Source organism: Atta colombica, unplaced genomic scaffold (genome assembly GCF_001594045.1).
Source record: "Atta colombica isolate Treedump-2 unplaced genomic scaffold, Acol1.0 scaffold136, whole genome shotgun sequence".
In the NCBI taxonomy this organism is placed as follows: domain Eukaryota; kingdom Metazoa; phylum Arthropoda; class Insecta; order Hymenoptera; family Formicidae; genus Atta; species Atta colombica.
In genome coordinates this window covers 874,666-890,381 of record NW_017259224.1, presented here as the reverse complement: position 1 = coordinate 890,381, position 15,716 = coordinate 874,666, and the positions used below count along the sequence as shown (strand labels likewise).

Below are 15,716 nucleotides of genomic sequence, written 5' to 3'. Positions count from 1 at the left end.
TATATATATAAAGATATAAACAACGAGTATCGCGCGAGATTATTATTATCTCGAATTGATTAGCGGTTCTCGTGTAAAAATAGCACTTGCAAGGAAAAAGGCTCACTGCATTGATGCCTTAATCGTTAAAGATAGTATTGTAAATCAGCTACGCTTTTAAATACTTTTAAACTGAGCATGAGTTTGGGTACGTCGCAGCGTAACGATATGATGCGGCTATGCTTATGACGTCGTCGTCGATGGCAGTGACGACGATGAATACGATGCACTTTGCTATGCGAGATGTATTGATCCTAAATATCCTGATGCCCGACTTGTAAATGGGGTGATTGAGATGGGGTGGGAGAGACATTGAGAAATCAAGAAAACGCTTTTATAAAAGCCGGCGGGCCCGCGCGAGCGAATGTTACCTGACTCATGACGAAAGCCGGATAACGTCCAGTGACAACCACATGTCCCCTAGGTACATCGGAGATAATCATAAATTGGCGCTTTTGCTGGATTACGACGGTACGTTGGCGCCCATCGCCACGCATCCCGATCTGGCGATCTTACCGCTCGAAACGAAGAATGTCTTGCAAAGGTTGTCGAATATGTCAGATGTTTACATCGCAATTATATCAGGCAGAAACGTGATCAATGTAAAATCGATGGTCGGAATAGAGGGTATCACGTATGCCGGCAATCATGGGCTGGAGATCCTACATCCGGACGGCAGCAAGTTCGTCCATCCAATGCCTGCCGAATTAGAGGACAAGGTGGCCAGTTTGATGCAAACGCTTCAAGAACAGGTACTATCAACCAGATTACTATCGATCCTTGTAATATAAATATAGATATGTGTGTGAACGTTTTATCGCTTGAAACATTTCTCATTGATAGAAGGTGATGGATGGATACGCATGACTATGAAATGACTATGAAACTGTTAACGCGCGTGATGTTATCCATTTAATAAATATTAAATGAATATTAAATATTTAATAATTATGTATTAAGAGATCGTAATCATAAACACATATTTATCCCGATAAAATCAACACATTTACATGTCTTGCTTTTCTGATAGCTCTGCAGAGACGGTGCTTGGGTCGAAAATAAAGGTGCGCTTCTCACGTTCCATTATCGTGAAACTCCGATGGAGAGTCGTCCCAGGATGGTCGATCAGGCTAAACGACTTATCGAAGGTGCTGGATTCAAGGCCTGTACAGCTCATTGCGCCATCGAGGCGAAACCACCGGTCGAATGGAATAAAGGACGTGCTTCTATTTACATCTTGCGCACGGCATTTGGTCTAGATTGGAGCGAGCGTATTAGAATTATATATGCTGGCGATGATGTTACGGACGAGGATGCGATGAAGGTACAAAATTGATCATCTCTGCTGCTCTTGTCCGAATGAAAATAGCCAGCTTATCAAGAACGACATTTTGCATTAGTATACCATCAATATAGGAATTTAAACCTGTTTGTTTTTATCTAGGCATTGAAAGGTATGGCGGCGACTTTCCGCGTGGCATCATCGCATATCATTCGCACGTCTGCGGAGAGACGTTTGCCCAGTACGGATTCGGTTCTGACGATGTTGAAGTGGGTCGAGAGGCATCTCAGCAGGCGCAAACCTCGCAACAGCATCGACATCCCGGGCATCCCATCACGATTTCGACGCGGCAGTGGTGGTATTACGATGGAAATGTCTTACACCCCGCCAAAAACACCTCTTGAATCATAGGTGATGCTCAAATGTTTCCTTTATCAGGTATATGTGGCGTGATATATATCTATCATAGGATTATAATGTACTCGTAGCGTAAAGTCAGCTAACATAGATGAAGGAGTAAGAGATAATAAAATCGCAGCTGAAAAGAAATTAACGAGGCCTACACCTAAATTTCATGTTGAGTATAGGTATTAAAAATCAAAAAGTCCAAAGAAACGAAATGATTCTTCTTAATTGAGAAGTGTAGTAACAATGTTATATTACCAATAGAGTCTCTAATGCGGAGTTTAAGAAATATGAAGAATCAAATCATTACGTTGACTCTCTAGCTTTGTCGATGTATTTTCTGATCGGTTAGACCCTAGCCCGAGAAAAATATTGAACTCGTGTACATTACGATGTTTTCCATGCGACTAAAACTTCTATTTTGGCTCTATAACAGAAAGATGTATATATTATATATCTATATTTTCGATGTAATCTTACCGAATTTATAATTGTATCACATGGAACACGATACGTATGTTTCTCCACAAAGATATAGCATTTAAATACTTAGTTTTTAAGTTCGCGTCGCTCAGAAAAAGATAATTCGGCAGATAACACTGAATCCCGCATACTATCTTTATTAGTTGCGTTTTATCTTGTTAATGATTTCTATCGGTAGCATAGCAATGACGAAAGAATACTTCTTAAGATAATACTTATGAAGTATGTTTTTCTTTGCAAATGTTTTACTTAATTTATTTGTTTTTTTTTCCTCTTTCTCTTCCTTATTGATTTAATAACGTTCCGATTACACACATATTACAAATATTAATCATTAAATTTTTTTGGCTAAACATAACAGTAAGGATTTTTTATTGGATTCTATAATTTCTCTGAGAAAAATAAACGCATCGCAGGATAAGTGCAAGTTATTTCTGATATTAAAACTATACTCTCTGTTAATCTATAGTGAACGCGTAAATTGTGGAAACGTATGATTTCGTGCGAGAGAGCAAGAAAAAAGCAAAATCTAAAAAAAAAGTAAAAAATAGATTTAAATTTAAATTTTACACTTTTTGTAAGTAGAATAAGATATACGATGTATGTAAAAAAAAGAGGTAAGAGAAGATTGCTGGTATTTATACTGATATAATTGCTTTTGTGCGAGTGATAATAAATAGGAAACGGCTACGTTAAGATCTATGCCTTAAAAAATATGTGTCGCATTTCTCCGTGCTGCCGGATAATACTGACTGATACAAACTGATACTGACTGGTACAAACTGGCAAAATCGTGTATCCGTCTCTTGTCACACGAGCTTGTTTTGAACTGAGAAACTTTACGAAAGTAACTCGTTAACATCATTAATTGCACAAAACACAGTCCAATAAGTCACAATGGGGAGACAGGCGTCTTTGAAGAACGAAATTTAGCAATTTTAACAAATTATAATTAAGCAATGATAGATTTGTTATGGGGTAAAATTGTATATGAAATTGTAAACCAATAATATATTATTTATTAAAAATTACCTCGAACACCTTATGAAAGGGGATTGCTTTGGATTGACGACATTTTATTCTTACCATATAGCTTCATTTTAAAAACGGGCTTTTTCGTTTCCATAAAGTGTCACGTTTTATTCTACAATTGCTTTCTTTTATGTAGCTCCCCTGTATTTACTTCTTTAATCCGCTTAGCGTCCGGAACGTTCTTTTCATCTGTCTTTTCACCTGCAACTCAGAATCATTTATAATCTAAATTGAAATTAGTCTGCTCATTAATAAGTTAATTATTGCTGGTTGTACCATAGAGCAAAAGAGTTTAGCAGTTAAAAGATCAAATTGTGTAATATCTAATGAGAGCGATTAGCAATTAAGTATATAGATACATATATCAACTATATCGGTATCTCAAAGGCTTCAGTGCGTTGCACGAGCGCAGGTCAGATTCTATAATCTCGTACTTTCGCCACTGTATTTATTAGTCAATTAAAATAATCGTCGGTCATTGGATAATGAACGAGACTGACGATTTGGTAGACGAAAAAGAAGACGAAATAAAAAACGGCAATCAATATAAGGAAAATGTAAGCAAAATATAAATTATCGTTACATCGAGGATATACCTATCGGTATGCACAATGTCATCTCTGTTTAAAGAATGTGTAGAAAAAAAAGTATATATGTGTACATAACGAGATATATATGTATAAATATACGCGTACGCGCGTACAGAGTCCTACCACGTGCCCTTAAAATAAAAATCTCTATCCTTTCCCCGACTCCTTAAAAAAAAAAGGAAAAAGATAGAAAAATATTCTACATTTTGTACTTACTACTTGATTGGTTTTTACCTCGTTATACCATGTTACCACTGTAAATGTGTATGAAACATAAAACGAATCGCGCGAGATAGTGCGCGGGTAAACGATTAAAACTGTTTTGCTCCCGTCATTGTCGAGCCGACACAAAATACACAGTGCAGAAATAAACGATGTTTATAAATCATTCTCGTATTCTTTCTCTTTTTCCACGCTATGCTACCTAGATCCGCTTTGGACGACCTGCGATTGGTGCGTTAGAGTTCGAAATACAATTTTATTTGCAATTTGATATGTTGTGTAACATGAAAAATATTTGAAGAATTATAAAATACACACACAACGCACAAATATATGAAATATATATCATCTAAAACACGTATGAATACTATAAAATTATATACAAATGGTATTTAATAAAAATTGTATTCAATTTTTATCTAACGCGAATTATGTACCGGAAATCATTTAAAGTAGATTTATAGATCATTTAAAGTGGATTTTACAAAGAAGAAGAGATTAAAATTTCAAAGGCAGATCTTATTCTGTAATTTTTAACGATAGTAACAATATCGTTACATTATTGTTTTACGATGTATAAAACCTGCACAACAATGTAACGATATTGTTATTGTTATTAAGAGTTAGAATAGGAACTTTACTTTTATTTGCAAAATGTATATAAATAAATCAAATTATATTATTATAGTTCCGAAAAAAGCAAACTTCAAATTATTATGTTGTATTAAAAAAAATATAATTAATAAACTAACAAATAAAGAAACGTTTTCAACACATATGGCTTATTTAGATAGGAAAGTATAAGGTGTCCAATTTTCTAGGTATTTTGTTTGAATTTATCCAAAATTTAAATTTGATCTATTTACATTTTCAGGCTATCTATGACGATAATCAAATATTATTGAATCTGCGAATTAATTAAATGTAAATAAATGTGCTACTTTACAGAGATCGATTAAACTTCTCCCGGAAATCAACTATTTCTCGAGAGAAGCTTAACCGATTGTTCCGCAACGGTTGTAAAACGAGCTACGAATTTTACAATTTTTTTTCTCTCGCAGGTGCTCCTTTCCAATTTCCGTGGAACAGCCAGAGTATTATTCGCGATTGCATTGCGATTGTTTGCATGCGATTTGATCGAGAGAAAAACGCTCATTCCCCTCCCGCCTTCCAGGAATTTCATTTCTGCTACGGCAATAAATAATGATAGAACTGCCGAGCCGCGATATCGCCGTTTGTGTATCGCCGTTATTTTTCACGGCGTAACCTCTGATGTTGAGACGTATCTCAAGCCAGCGATTAAAAGTGTTTTTTTTACAAACCGATGTCACCGATGCGTGCCCGAAAGCGGAGCGGAGCGGGGCGGGGCGGAGCGGAGCGGTGACGCAACGAACCGTTACGCGGCCGCGGATAATAATAATCGACGCGGGTAGGGGAGAGACGATCGCGGGAAAACACACGCGGATTTTTTTATTATATTTTGTTATTTTTTTTTTTATTTATTGTTTTCTAATCGATTCAAGCGAGGCTCCCGCGAACGAAGTGTTAATATCCATTTATACTTTCGATTCTCTATCGAATAATATTGAGACACATATTTTTTTAGTGAAACGTTACGAATGAAGTGTGTAACGTGAATTTGTCGTCTTTTTGATAAAAGCAAATAATCGTTTTAAAGTGATTAAAAGTCCGCTTTAAATAATCTATAGAACTAACGTTTTAGATTTTAAGAGAAAATTTTACATGTAACTTTATAAATATCGCATATGCATTTTAATATATATTTATAATGAATATATTCTATTTCTTTCTTTTTTTTATATTCTATATTACACAAATAAAAGCATGAATAAAATTCTTTTCTGAACTTGATACGAATTATAGATTGTATAGAACATCATAATTATAATTCTATTTTGATTTATGTATGCATTTTATATATTTTATGTAGTTATGTATTCTGATTCTTATTTTTCTTTCCATACAAAACTTTTACTGTAAATTTTGATACGAACCATAAATTGTTTAAAGTGGGCTCTATAAATTAATTCATATGTTGTATATATACATATTTCAACATATATTTTAATGTACATTTTACATTATATATTTTGATTCTCTTTAAATATTTTTTATATCAAAATAAATTTAAAAAATTAAAAGTGGGCTATTAGGAATCATGTTGTAATAGTTGCGCTAAATTAATAATATTTTCATTTGTTTTAATGTAAGGGATCTTATTTCATTTTAATTATTTTTCATATTACATGACACAAAGTATAAATAGAATTCTATCTAATTCCTGAATTACGGATTTAAGGTGGTCTGTGACGAATGTGATTCTCTTTTCCGCATGTCACGACTATGCGAATTAAGACGTGGACGGAACAACTTTGGCGAAGGATTCCGTTGGATGCAGACTAATCGAGGAAGAAGAGGGCCCTCGATTTCCACAGCCCTTTGAAACCGAAATGAGCCCCCCTTTCAACGACTGTGTCGATCTTGAGTTGGAAACATCCAAATATTTTCATCAGATGGGTCCGTTTTGTGGAGGGTGGACCACGCCATTTTTGCGGAGGTTTCTTTTCACGAGAAATCGATCTCGAACTGATCGTGGAGAGACCGCCTTTCACGCCGAAGATCCTCTCCGCTGCGCGAGCGAGATTCTGAAGAAGAATCCCAGACGATCTCCACAGTCGCTGCATAAAGAGGCGGATTACACGGTGTCCATTTCAAGACGTACAAGGCACTGGTGTTTGCGGTAAGTCTTCCTCCTCTCTTTCCCTTTCTGTTGCTCTCCCTCGTCCGCTCTCTCTCCCTCCTTCGTTGCAGCCACCGCGTCCTGCGGGCGTATACCGAGCCCAATAGGGGCATTATCTTCGCTGTTTTGCCGATTCAATTGTGTGTGCGGTGAAAGGCGGCGTTTAACAAGAGTTTAATAAAAGGCAAACAGCGCAGGATCGTCGGTCGTCCTCTCTCGCGAGCCATCCTCGTTTCTTCCGCTCCCGCGCGCGCGAAATCGTTCTGCTCTCTCTCTCTTTTTCTCTCTCTCTCTCTCTCTCTCTCTCTCTCTCTTTCTCTCTCTTTCTCTCTCTCTCTTTCTCTCTCTCCCTCCTCTGTTTTCTCTCCCTCCCTTTGCCCATCATACGTTCTTCCTCGAAGGGATTACCCGGGAAAACCTGGGCCTGTCGGTCCGAAGAAAAGAGGGAACACACGCGAAAGGAAAGAGATTCGAGAAAGGATCGCAGCTGCCATACACCGATTGGGGCTCGACCAAAAAAGTAGCGATTCCTCTCACTCTCCCCATCGTATTTCTGTTTTCGTTGATCCGCGCGGGCGGATAGACGGGGAATACAGTGGTATGTATTCCCGTGGATAGAGGAAGCCACACGGGGCGAGCAAACGTGCTCCGTCGATCGCAATAGAAAGGCATTTTGGAAAACTCGTCAATCGGACAACTCACTTTCAAAGCGTCTTAAGTTCGTATCTGTAGAAATATAAATAAATTCCCGAAAAAGCCTCCTACGAGCTTATTATTAGTTCTGCCTTGTAGTTTCTCAAGACATAAGAAATATCCCGAATTTGTAAAAATACATATTTGTAAAAAATATTTCTCGAAAATTGTATTTAGGATTGTCGAAATTAAATAGAAATATTCACTGTGGAGATATATATTTATCAACAATTAAAAAACTATTTACATTCATTCTGAATGAATGGACATCATATCGAATATATCGAATAATGAATATATTCGATGTATTCGACATATTCGATATAATGCCAATTCATTGAGGATAAATATAAATAGTTTTTGCATTGAATATATTCAAAATGAATATTTTCGATATCGACAACCCTAATTGGATTCAATCGCAAAATTTAAGTCCTTCAATTTTTTGCTATCAGGATTCTAATCATATCAAGTGCTTCCAATTTTTTTATAATTCTTTTTCTTTTTAAAAAGCTTGAGATTAGAGTTGACTGTTGATTATAATAGTAAGATTAAAGATTAATCCTTTTTTTGTAATAAAAATAAATGTCATTATAAGTATTGTAAATGTGGTGTAAATAATTTTTAGAAGATCAAATAACATGAAAAAATTGAGATTATAATAAATGTGAATTTTCAGGACATAATTACTTATTTGTGAATAAACATTGCACTTTTCGCAATATCACCGCGCATCTTCAAAGTAGATTCGATATCCTTGAAAGATTTTTCTCTTATTTAAAATTAAAAAAATTGATTCGTGTTTCTTTTTGCCGACAAAATATACGAAACTCAGCTGTTCAATTATCGTTCAAAGATGTTCGAAGCAAACCTTCATTTTCGAAAAAACGATCAATCGATCGTTAAATCGCAAAATCTGCCCCTTCTTTTCTTCTATTTTTTTCTCATTCTCTCTCTCTCTCTCTCTCTCTCTCTCTCTCTCCTTTTTTCTTTTGCGCCGCGCTCAGCAGAAACGGGCGGACTAAGTAAGTCAGTAACCCAGTGGAAACTCGCCCGGGGCGATCACCCTTTGCCCCGTTCCCTCTGCCGATCGATCAGTTCTGATGTAATTATCCAAACGTTGAATTTTTTATCGCGGTGAAACAATAACGCATTTTCAGAGCAAACAGCATCGCTCACCGGAGGCCGCGGAGGCAGCTCGCGCCGCTCTGGGGTACCCACGTCGTCCACTTGTGCCCTCGGTGTTTACGCAACGTGTAATAGAATAATCTGCGCGTTACGGGGGGAGGAAGGGGGGTGGGGAGAGGTGGTGAGGTGCGGATGGGCGATGCACCGCAGGGCAGAAGTACTGTGGTACATCTTTGTTTACCGCGTACCATCGGTTTTCGGTCCGGAATATCTCTCCTCGCGCCAATTTACGGAAGAATGGTAATCGTGCGATAAAACACGTTTTTTTAATCTTCTTTTTTCGTTCAGTTTCGAGTACTGTTGTCTTCTGCATCTTGCCGCAATCACCGTCATCAATCCTTGCTGCAAATGTTGCATTAAAAAGAAATTTGCAGCAGAAAAAGTGAGTAATGCTTTAAGTCAATAACCTATTGATTGTTTATTTGCAATCTCTAGGTTTATTTAAAATATTTTATAAAAATAGAGACTTGTTTAACAATTTCTAAATTTATTTGAAGATGAAATATAATGCTTGTGGACAATTTTATCAATGTTTAAGTTAAAAGTTAATTAGAATTTCTTCTTGTTAATTTATAATCTTCAAATAAATTTTATAAGGTATTCTATAAATTGTTTGCGCGCTTGGAAAATGTTGCATATTTTTATTTCTAAAAAAATTAACATCTTTATACATTTAGAAACACAAAATTTCACGTAATATTCATATAGCGATTATTTTGAATTAGGTCGTGTTAATTTTGGATCTAGAGAGCTTTGGAATTTAATACAAACATTCGTCTTATAGAGAATGATTTTCCAAGCGAGATATTATATGTATAAAGGTTATCCTTTATCGGCCGTTTAATACTACTATCACCTCCAATTAAGCCATTCTAGCTATTAACTCGCACCTCCGGATTTAATCATTATGCCGTTGTACAATCGCGTTATATTGTGCGCTGTATAATATGTCATACAATATTATTACCTATTATACAGTTTACGGTGATAAGTTAATGCGAGCGTCGATAGAGAATCTTAGGCTGTAGCATAGACTTTTGTACAACGTATAAGGCGTAAGAGAAAACAATTAAATCAATTAATTAGAGTCGTTTCACTGATTAATTGATTTTCTTATGTCTTATGTGTTATACAAAAGTCTAATGGACTTTCTACAATAAGCCTATCTACAATATATCTATAAAGCTTTAAATCCTAAGAAATTGATCAATCATAGTCAATTATTTTTCTCACATTCGACTGTGATTAGTCTCTTTCTTATAGCTTAAAATTTAAAGCTTAGATAATGGTTTAACACAGACCTTTACATAACTCATAATGCATAAGAGGTTTTCTATAATAAGTTATTATCTATTATAGTCATAAACCATAAGAAATCGACAACCAATCACAGTCAAATGTGAGAAAAATAATCGACTATGATTGATTAATTTCTTACAGCTTAATAGGCTTTTTACATTAAGTCATTAGCTTTAAGCTATATGAAATTAATCAATCATAATCAATTTTTCTTCTCACATTCGACTGTGATTAGTAGATAGACTACGGATATTTATGCAAAATACTTTACTTACTTAACTGAATATTTTGCATAAATTGCATATTTATAGATGGCAATCTCAATTTTACTTTTTTTACTTTTTAATAATTCTTTAACGAACAACGATCGACTACTAAAATTGTCCGATGGTTAATATTCAGTTAAGTATTTTGCATAAATATCCGCAGTCTAATGATTAGTTAATGTCTATGATTTAAGACTTAAAACTTAATACGATAGCTTATGAAAGAAAATCTATAAAGCATAAGAAAATTGATCAATCAGAATCCTTTATTTCATGGAAAAGAAAAACTTTGATTGGTCGACTCTCTTATCTTTTATGCACTATGCATTATGCAAAGGTCTGTCTTTATTGCAGAAAGCCCATAAGTTGCGGTCTTTACATTCTTATGGTTAACTTTACGTGGATTGTTTAGCGACGAATAGGGTACAGTATCCGACAACGCGTTATGTTTCCGCTACACAGTGAACGGCGCGTCATTCGAGAGAGGGATGAGGGTGAGTTTGGGTCGCGGAAAATAGGGGTAATCCCGTGCTACACGAAAACCTCATCGGACTTTGCCGGGCGCAAGACGCAGAATCAACAAATCCAGCGGGATTAGATAACATCCCATGGGATTGCCGCGGTCCTCCCGTCTATATCCTCCGTCGAATCCCGCGGAGAAGTGCGTCCTATTGTTAGCCCACCGAGTTATTGGTATCACTTAGCGAAATCCGTATCCTTTGGAAACGACTTTAAAGGGCCACCCATCTTCATTGGCTGCAAGTGAGAGTTTCACATACGTTGAATTACTCTTATTTATTTATTTGTTTACTTGTTGATTTATTCAGCTCGATAACCCCATGCGACCATTAACGGGGTCAAACTATTTCTCGCGTACCTCCGATAACAGTAGCTCTATAATATACTTTTTTAACGAATGAAACGTTTCTCATTGATTTTTTTCTAGCGATCCTAACCAGAGTCTAATTAGATGGTAACCTGTGATTGCTCTGACATTTTTCGTCAAATTACATTAATAAGAGCGAAATAGTATATATCTTTTTCTGCATCATTGCAGAGATAATGCATATCTTTTCTCACTTACATGATATTGATGAATGAAAAATATCGGATTTCCTTAATCTGACTATATGATTAGAAGATTTCCAAGTTTTTCTTATAATAAAGTGATCATGAATGAGTTTATTAAAATTTTAAGAGAGAGTATGTACTTTTTCCTTGTATATGTATTGATTATTATATTTTAACTTATGTACTGTCTTGTTCTATAACTTTAATTAGGAATTATAGAATAAGATATAAATTCCAGTGAGATATGTATGTATAAGAAGGAAGTATAACACATGTATCTTTCGTTCTCATAGGATTTTGACAAAATCGCTCGTAAGCAAACTTTGTTATATTCCCTTCTATAATACTTCCGCGAGAAACGGTTCTTCATAATTTTGCGAAAAAATAAATCTCAACGCTCAAATCAGAGCTTTGTTAAAGAGGGGAAAAAAATATCAGAAGGTAAGATTTTTCGTTACGATCCACCTACTGTATCCAGCGTTTATTTTCCAATGAGTCGCTGACAAAATTGACGGTGCTTTACACGAATGCGTTTTTCATTTTCCCCATTTTTTTCCAAATTCAACCGTATACCTTACGGCTACGACTAATTACGCTTGTCGCTTGTCAGAAAACGCACTATTTGTCAGTGTCGTGTATCGAGTCCAATTTTAATGGCGTCGACATCGAAAAATGTGCACTCGGCAAGAACCGGAGTTGATTTTTCGGGTAGGCGAGGTCGCCCGTGCGCTATTTTTTTCGCTCGTTCCCTCCTCTCCCCCCCCCCCCCTCCCCATGCCACCTCCCTACCCCTCGTCCCAACGTTTATTTCGATTTTTTGTTGGGCACGTTCGGTCACCTGAAAAGGAATAGGTGAAAACTGTTAATTGGTTCCCTGCTGAAAATACGGCGATGTGGCCGCCGGCTGGTTGCGACGCGTTTTAAGCAGAGTCGTGTGCGTGGGGCGCCAGGTATCACGGGGGTGAATATACGCACATATGCGTGTACACCCGCGCATATATACATACATACTCATATATATGTATGTAACATATATATACGCGCGTTGCACGCGTGCAACGAGCGTCAAGGAGTGTAGAGCGTGCTCCGGCAGCGTGTCCGTCCAATTATGGAAAATTAATTGGCGATTGGTGACTCGGGGCGATGCGAACATAGTTCAGCGTCGAATAAACTTCCTTTGTATTCCGATCAGCCTTTGACAGCGGTGTAATAATTAAAGTAATTAACGTGCATGCCAATAAATTTGAGATCGTTGCGCATCGTCGCGCGGTATACGAGCACGGACAATTATTCGTCGCGCACGTATCTGTATATATATTGTGTGTGTGTGTGTGTGTGTGTGTGTGTGTGTGTATAAATATATATATATATATATATATATATAAAATATATCGCGCATGTATAAATGTGTGTGTGTGTGTGTGTGTGTGTGTGTGTGTGTGTGTGTGTGTGTGTGTGTGTGTGTACATAGGCACGTACATAAGATATGCATACATTCGCGCGTACGTACGTATATCGTGCAGCGAGTCTCCAGTCCGCGTTTTCGATAATAGTCAGTAAAATCTCACGTAATTATAAGGCACGTATGCGCGCGAAAGTTTACGTGATATTTTTTCGTTTGGTGGAAATCTTCTTCAGAAAACTCTTTGTGGATCAGTTCTAATCGCGTTGTACTGATTGTAAAAATTTTACCATTTTTTTGAAGATTACGAATTACACGTCTCTGTGGTTTGTCTCGCTTATTAAATCGTAATTACAAGTTGTTTATTATTTGTCCTGAGAACTACTATTCTTCTGATTGAAATGTTGTAACGATCTAATATGATTTAATCTGAATGTATATTTCCTAGATTTATAACTTATAATTCTTATTAGTATAATGATTATAACAGTGTATTGTAGAAAACCCGTAAGCTGTAAATTGTAAAAAATGAATTGGCCATGCAGTCTAATTACTGATTATTGTCGTGGGATTTCTACAATAAGTTATTACCTAAGTCTTAAATCTTAATCCGTAAGAAACTGACCAATCATAGTTCTTCTCACATTAAATTATGATTGGTCAATTTCTTACGAGTTAAGATTTAAGCTTAGATAATGATTTATTATAAAAAATTTATAACTCACTCTTGATTATTAACAATTTATTGTAGGAAGCCCACAATACTGATTTTACAATAAAAATCGTAAGTCTTAAGTCTTAAGAACCAATTGATCAATTATACACATTCTCTCTCTGCAATAAATTATTATTTAAGCTTTAAATCTTGAGCTGTAAAAAATTAATCAAACACAGTCGAATATATTAAAAGAATAGTCAACTATGATTGATAAACTTACGGTTTAAGACATAAAAAAATTTAGGTAATGGCTTATTGTAGAAAACCCATCACAGTTGATTATTCTCTCGATTGTGATGGATCAATTATTTAAGTTATAATTAAATTATAAGTCGTAAGTAATTGACTCATCTTGTCAACTCCTATTGTAGAACCAGCATAATTCTACGTTCTTTAAATGCTAGAGTCGCACTTATAAAATGATTCTTGAGATCCGCGGCGTATCCTTTTGCAACCGCAAAGATGCAGTGGCATCAGTTCAGGAACCAGACTTCACGAACTGCCTTACGAGAGTCTTTTACACAATAGGCGAAAGAGAGAACGTACGAATTGTCGGCCGCCCGAATCCGGGAACGAGCAAATATTTACGGGAGGAACCGTAATCGACTATGCTAATCCATTGTGGAACTCACGTGAACAATGCACCGGACTCGGTTGGATGGATTAAGACACGGCCATACCTCGCCGCCTTTTTCTCTCATCCTTTCGAAATCCTTTGAGGATGCGCGAGCGCGAGGGTGCGCGGGATATATCCCATGTGCGCGCGGCGTAGAAACAACAATATTTACACAATGCATTATGAGCCGCGCAAACGTGCAAACGGGGCGTGAAAATATTAATTTTGCGAGACACATCCGCGACTCGCGGCGGAAGTGCGCTCTCGCAGAATCCTCTCTCGTAATCTTGCTTATGATCTTTTTCTATTCGCTGATGTTTCGTTGTTTTTACAACTACTCGCGCTAATCCGCGGACTGTCGAGGGATTAACGGATAAAGAATCGCGAGCAGAGAGCACTCTAACGTAAGTCGCATTCATCTTGCGTATTCCGGTTATGGTTTTAAAATTGTTTCAAACCATCCCTCTCGCGAGAAAGTTTTCCGGGATTAAATTGTGTAATTGTTTAAGTTACGTTTGTTACGCAAAAGTCTCTTCACTATTGTTTATACAGTAAGCTTTCCATGTATAATGAGCCATACATATAAAGATGATTTATTTCAAGTGACATGATGTATGAGTTTTCTCTTGAATTACAAACGTTTTCTGAAAAAATGTTTTACATTAGTTTAAAGTTATTTAGGAGGATAATATGATGATGTAATATTCGTTATTTTAGATTATTTTTATACCAGTGTTTTATAAAAGATTTAATATCTCATTTTGATATATTTTTACATAAAATATAAAACATTGATGTTTGTTTTACACAAAATCTGCTAGAAAAACGAATTTAAAGGAATATTAAAATATTAAGAATTTCGCTCGTAATTAAGATGAGACATAATCGTATAATATATTTACATAAATTCGGACAGGTTGTATTCTAAAATTCCTATGTATTGAAAATTAATAAAACTATAGTTTTTTTTTCATATCGACTTTTGCGATATTGCAGAACAATGTATACATAATAAGAATTGATTAATGATTCTGAATTAATTAGTTCAGAAAAAAGCACAGTTATTTTTACACAATATAAATGTACAATTATATTTCTTCAAATATAATACACTTTAAAACTACAATTTAAAACGTTTCTCACTCATTGAGAGTCGAGGAACGAATCGAAACTCTTCACGGCCAGTAATTGCCTTCCATTTCAATGCTTGTCGTTTCCTCGAGAGTATAAGAAGTAAACGAGCGTGAAATTCCGGAAGAATCGACCAGCAGGCCCGGAATAATCGTTCTAAATGCGAGCCGAACAATATCTTAGGCCAGCAACGTCAACAACGTCACGCCGTCCGTCTTAGCGAACGATACCTATCAATAAGGGACGTCTCACCAGGATACGAAATTTCCCTCCTCCCTTCGGATGAAAATGCCGCGGCCCGCGTCCTATCGGACCTACTCCAGTTATTCGGTCGGCACGCGGGAAGGCAGGAAGGCACGCAGTCAAATGTAACCGAGTCCGAGCTGAGATGAGATGCTGAGAAGAGACTTCGGAAGCTGGAGAAAATCAGGTATCGGCCCGCCTGACATCCCGCGGCTACGCCTTTAAGAATATCGACGCGGGTGCTTTTTCCAGCGCATTTGCCCTCACGAAGAACG

The 15,716-nt window shown here is 36.4% G+C and overlaps 1 protein-coding gene across 1 annotated transcript in view; it reads left to right on the top strand.

Annotated features, from left to right (window-relative positions):
- LOC108684610 (alpha,alpha-trehalose-phosphate synthase [UDP-forming]) overlaps positions 1-4,217 on the top strand; it is a 20,887-nt gene extending 16,670 nt beyond the window's left edge. Inside the window, exons 8-10 of the mRNA XM_018189024.1 lie at positions 464-791; positions 1,070-1,363; positions 1,484-4,217. Coding sequence (XP_018044513.1) covers positions 464-791; positions 1,070-1,363; positions 1,484-1,732 — 871 coding nt within the window. The 3' untranslated portion in view covers positions 1,733-4,217. The remainder of the gene's footprint in view (positions 1-463; positions 792-1,069; positions 1,364-1,483) is intronic.
- Positions 4,218-15,716: the final 11,499 nt, after the last annotated feature.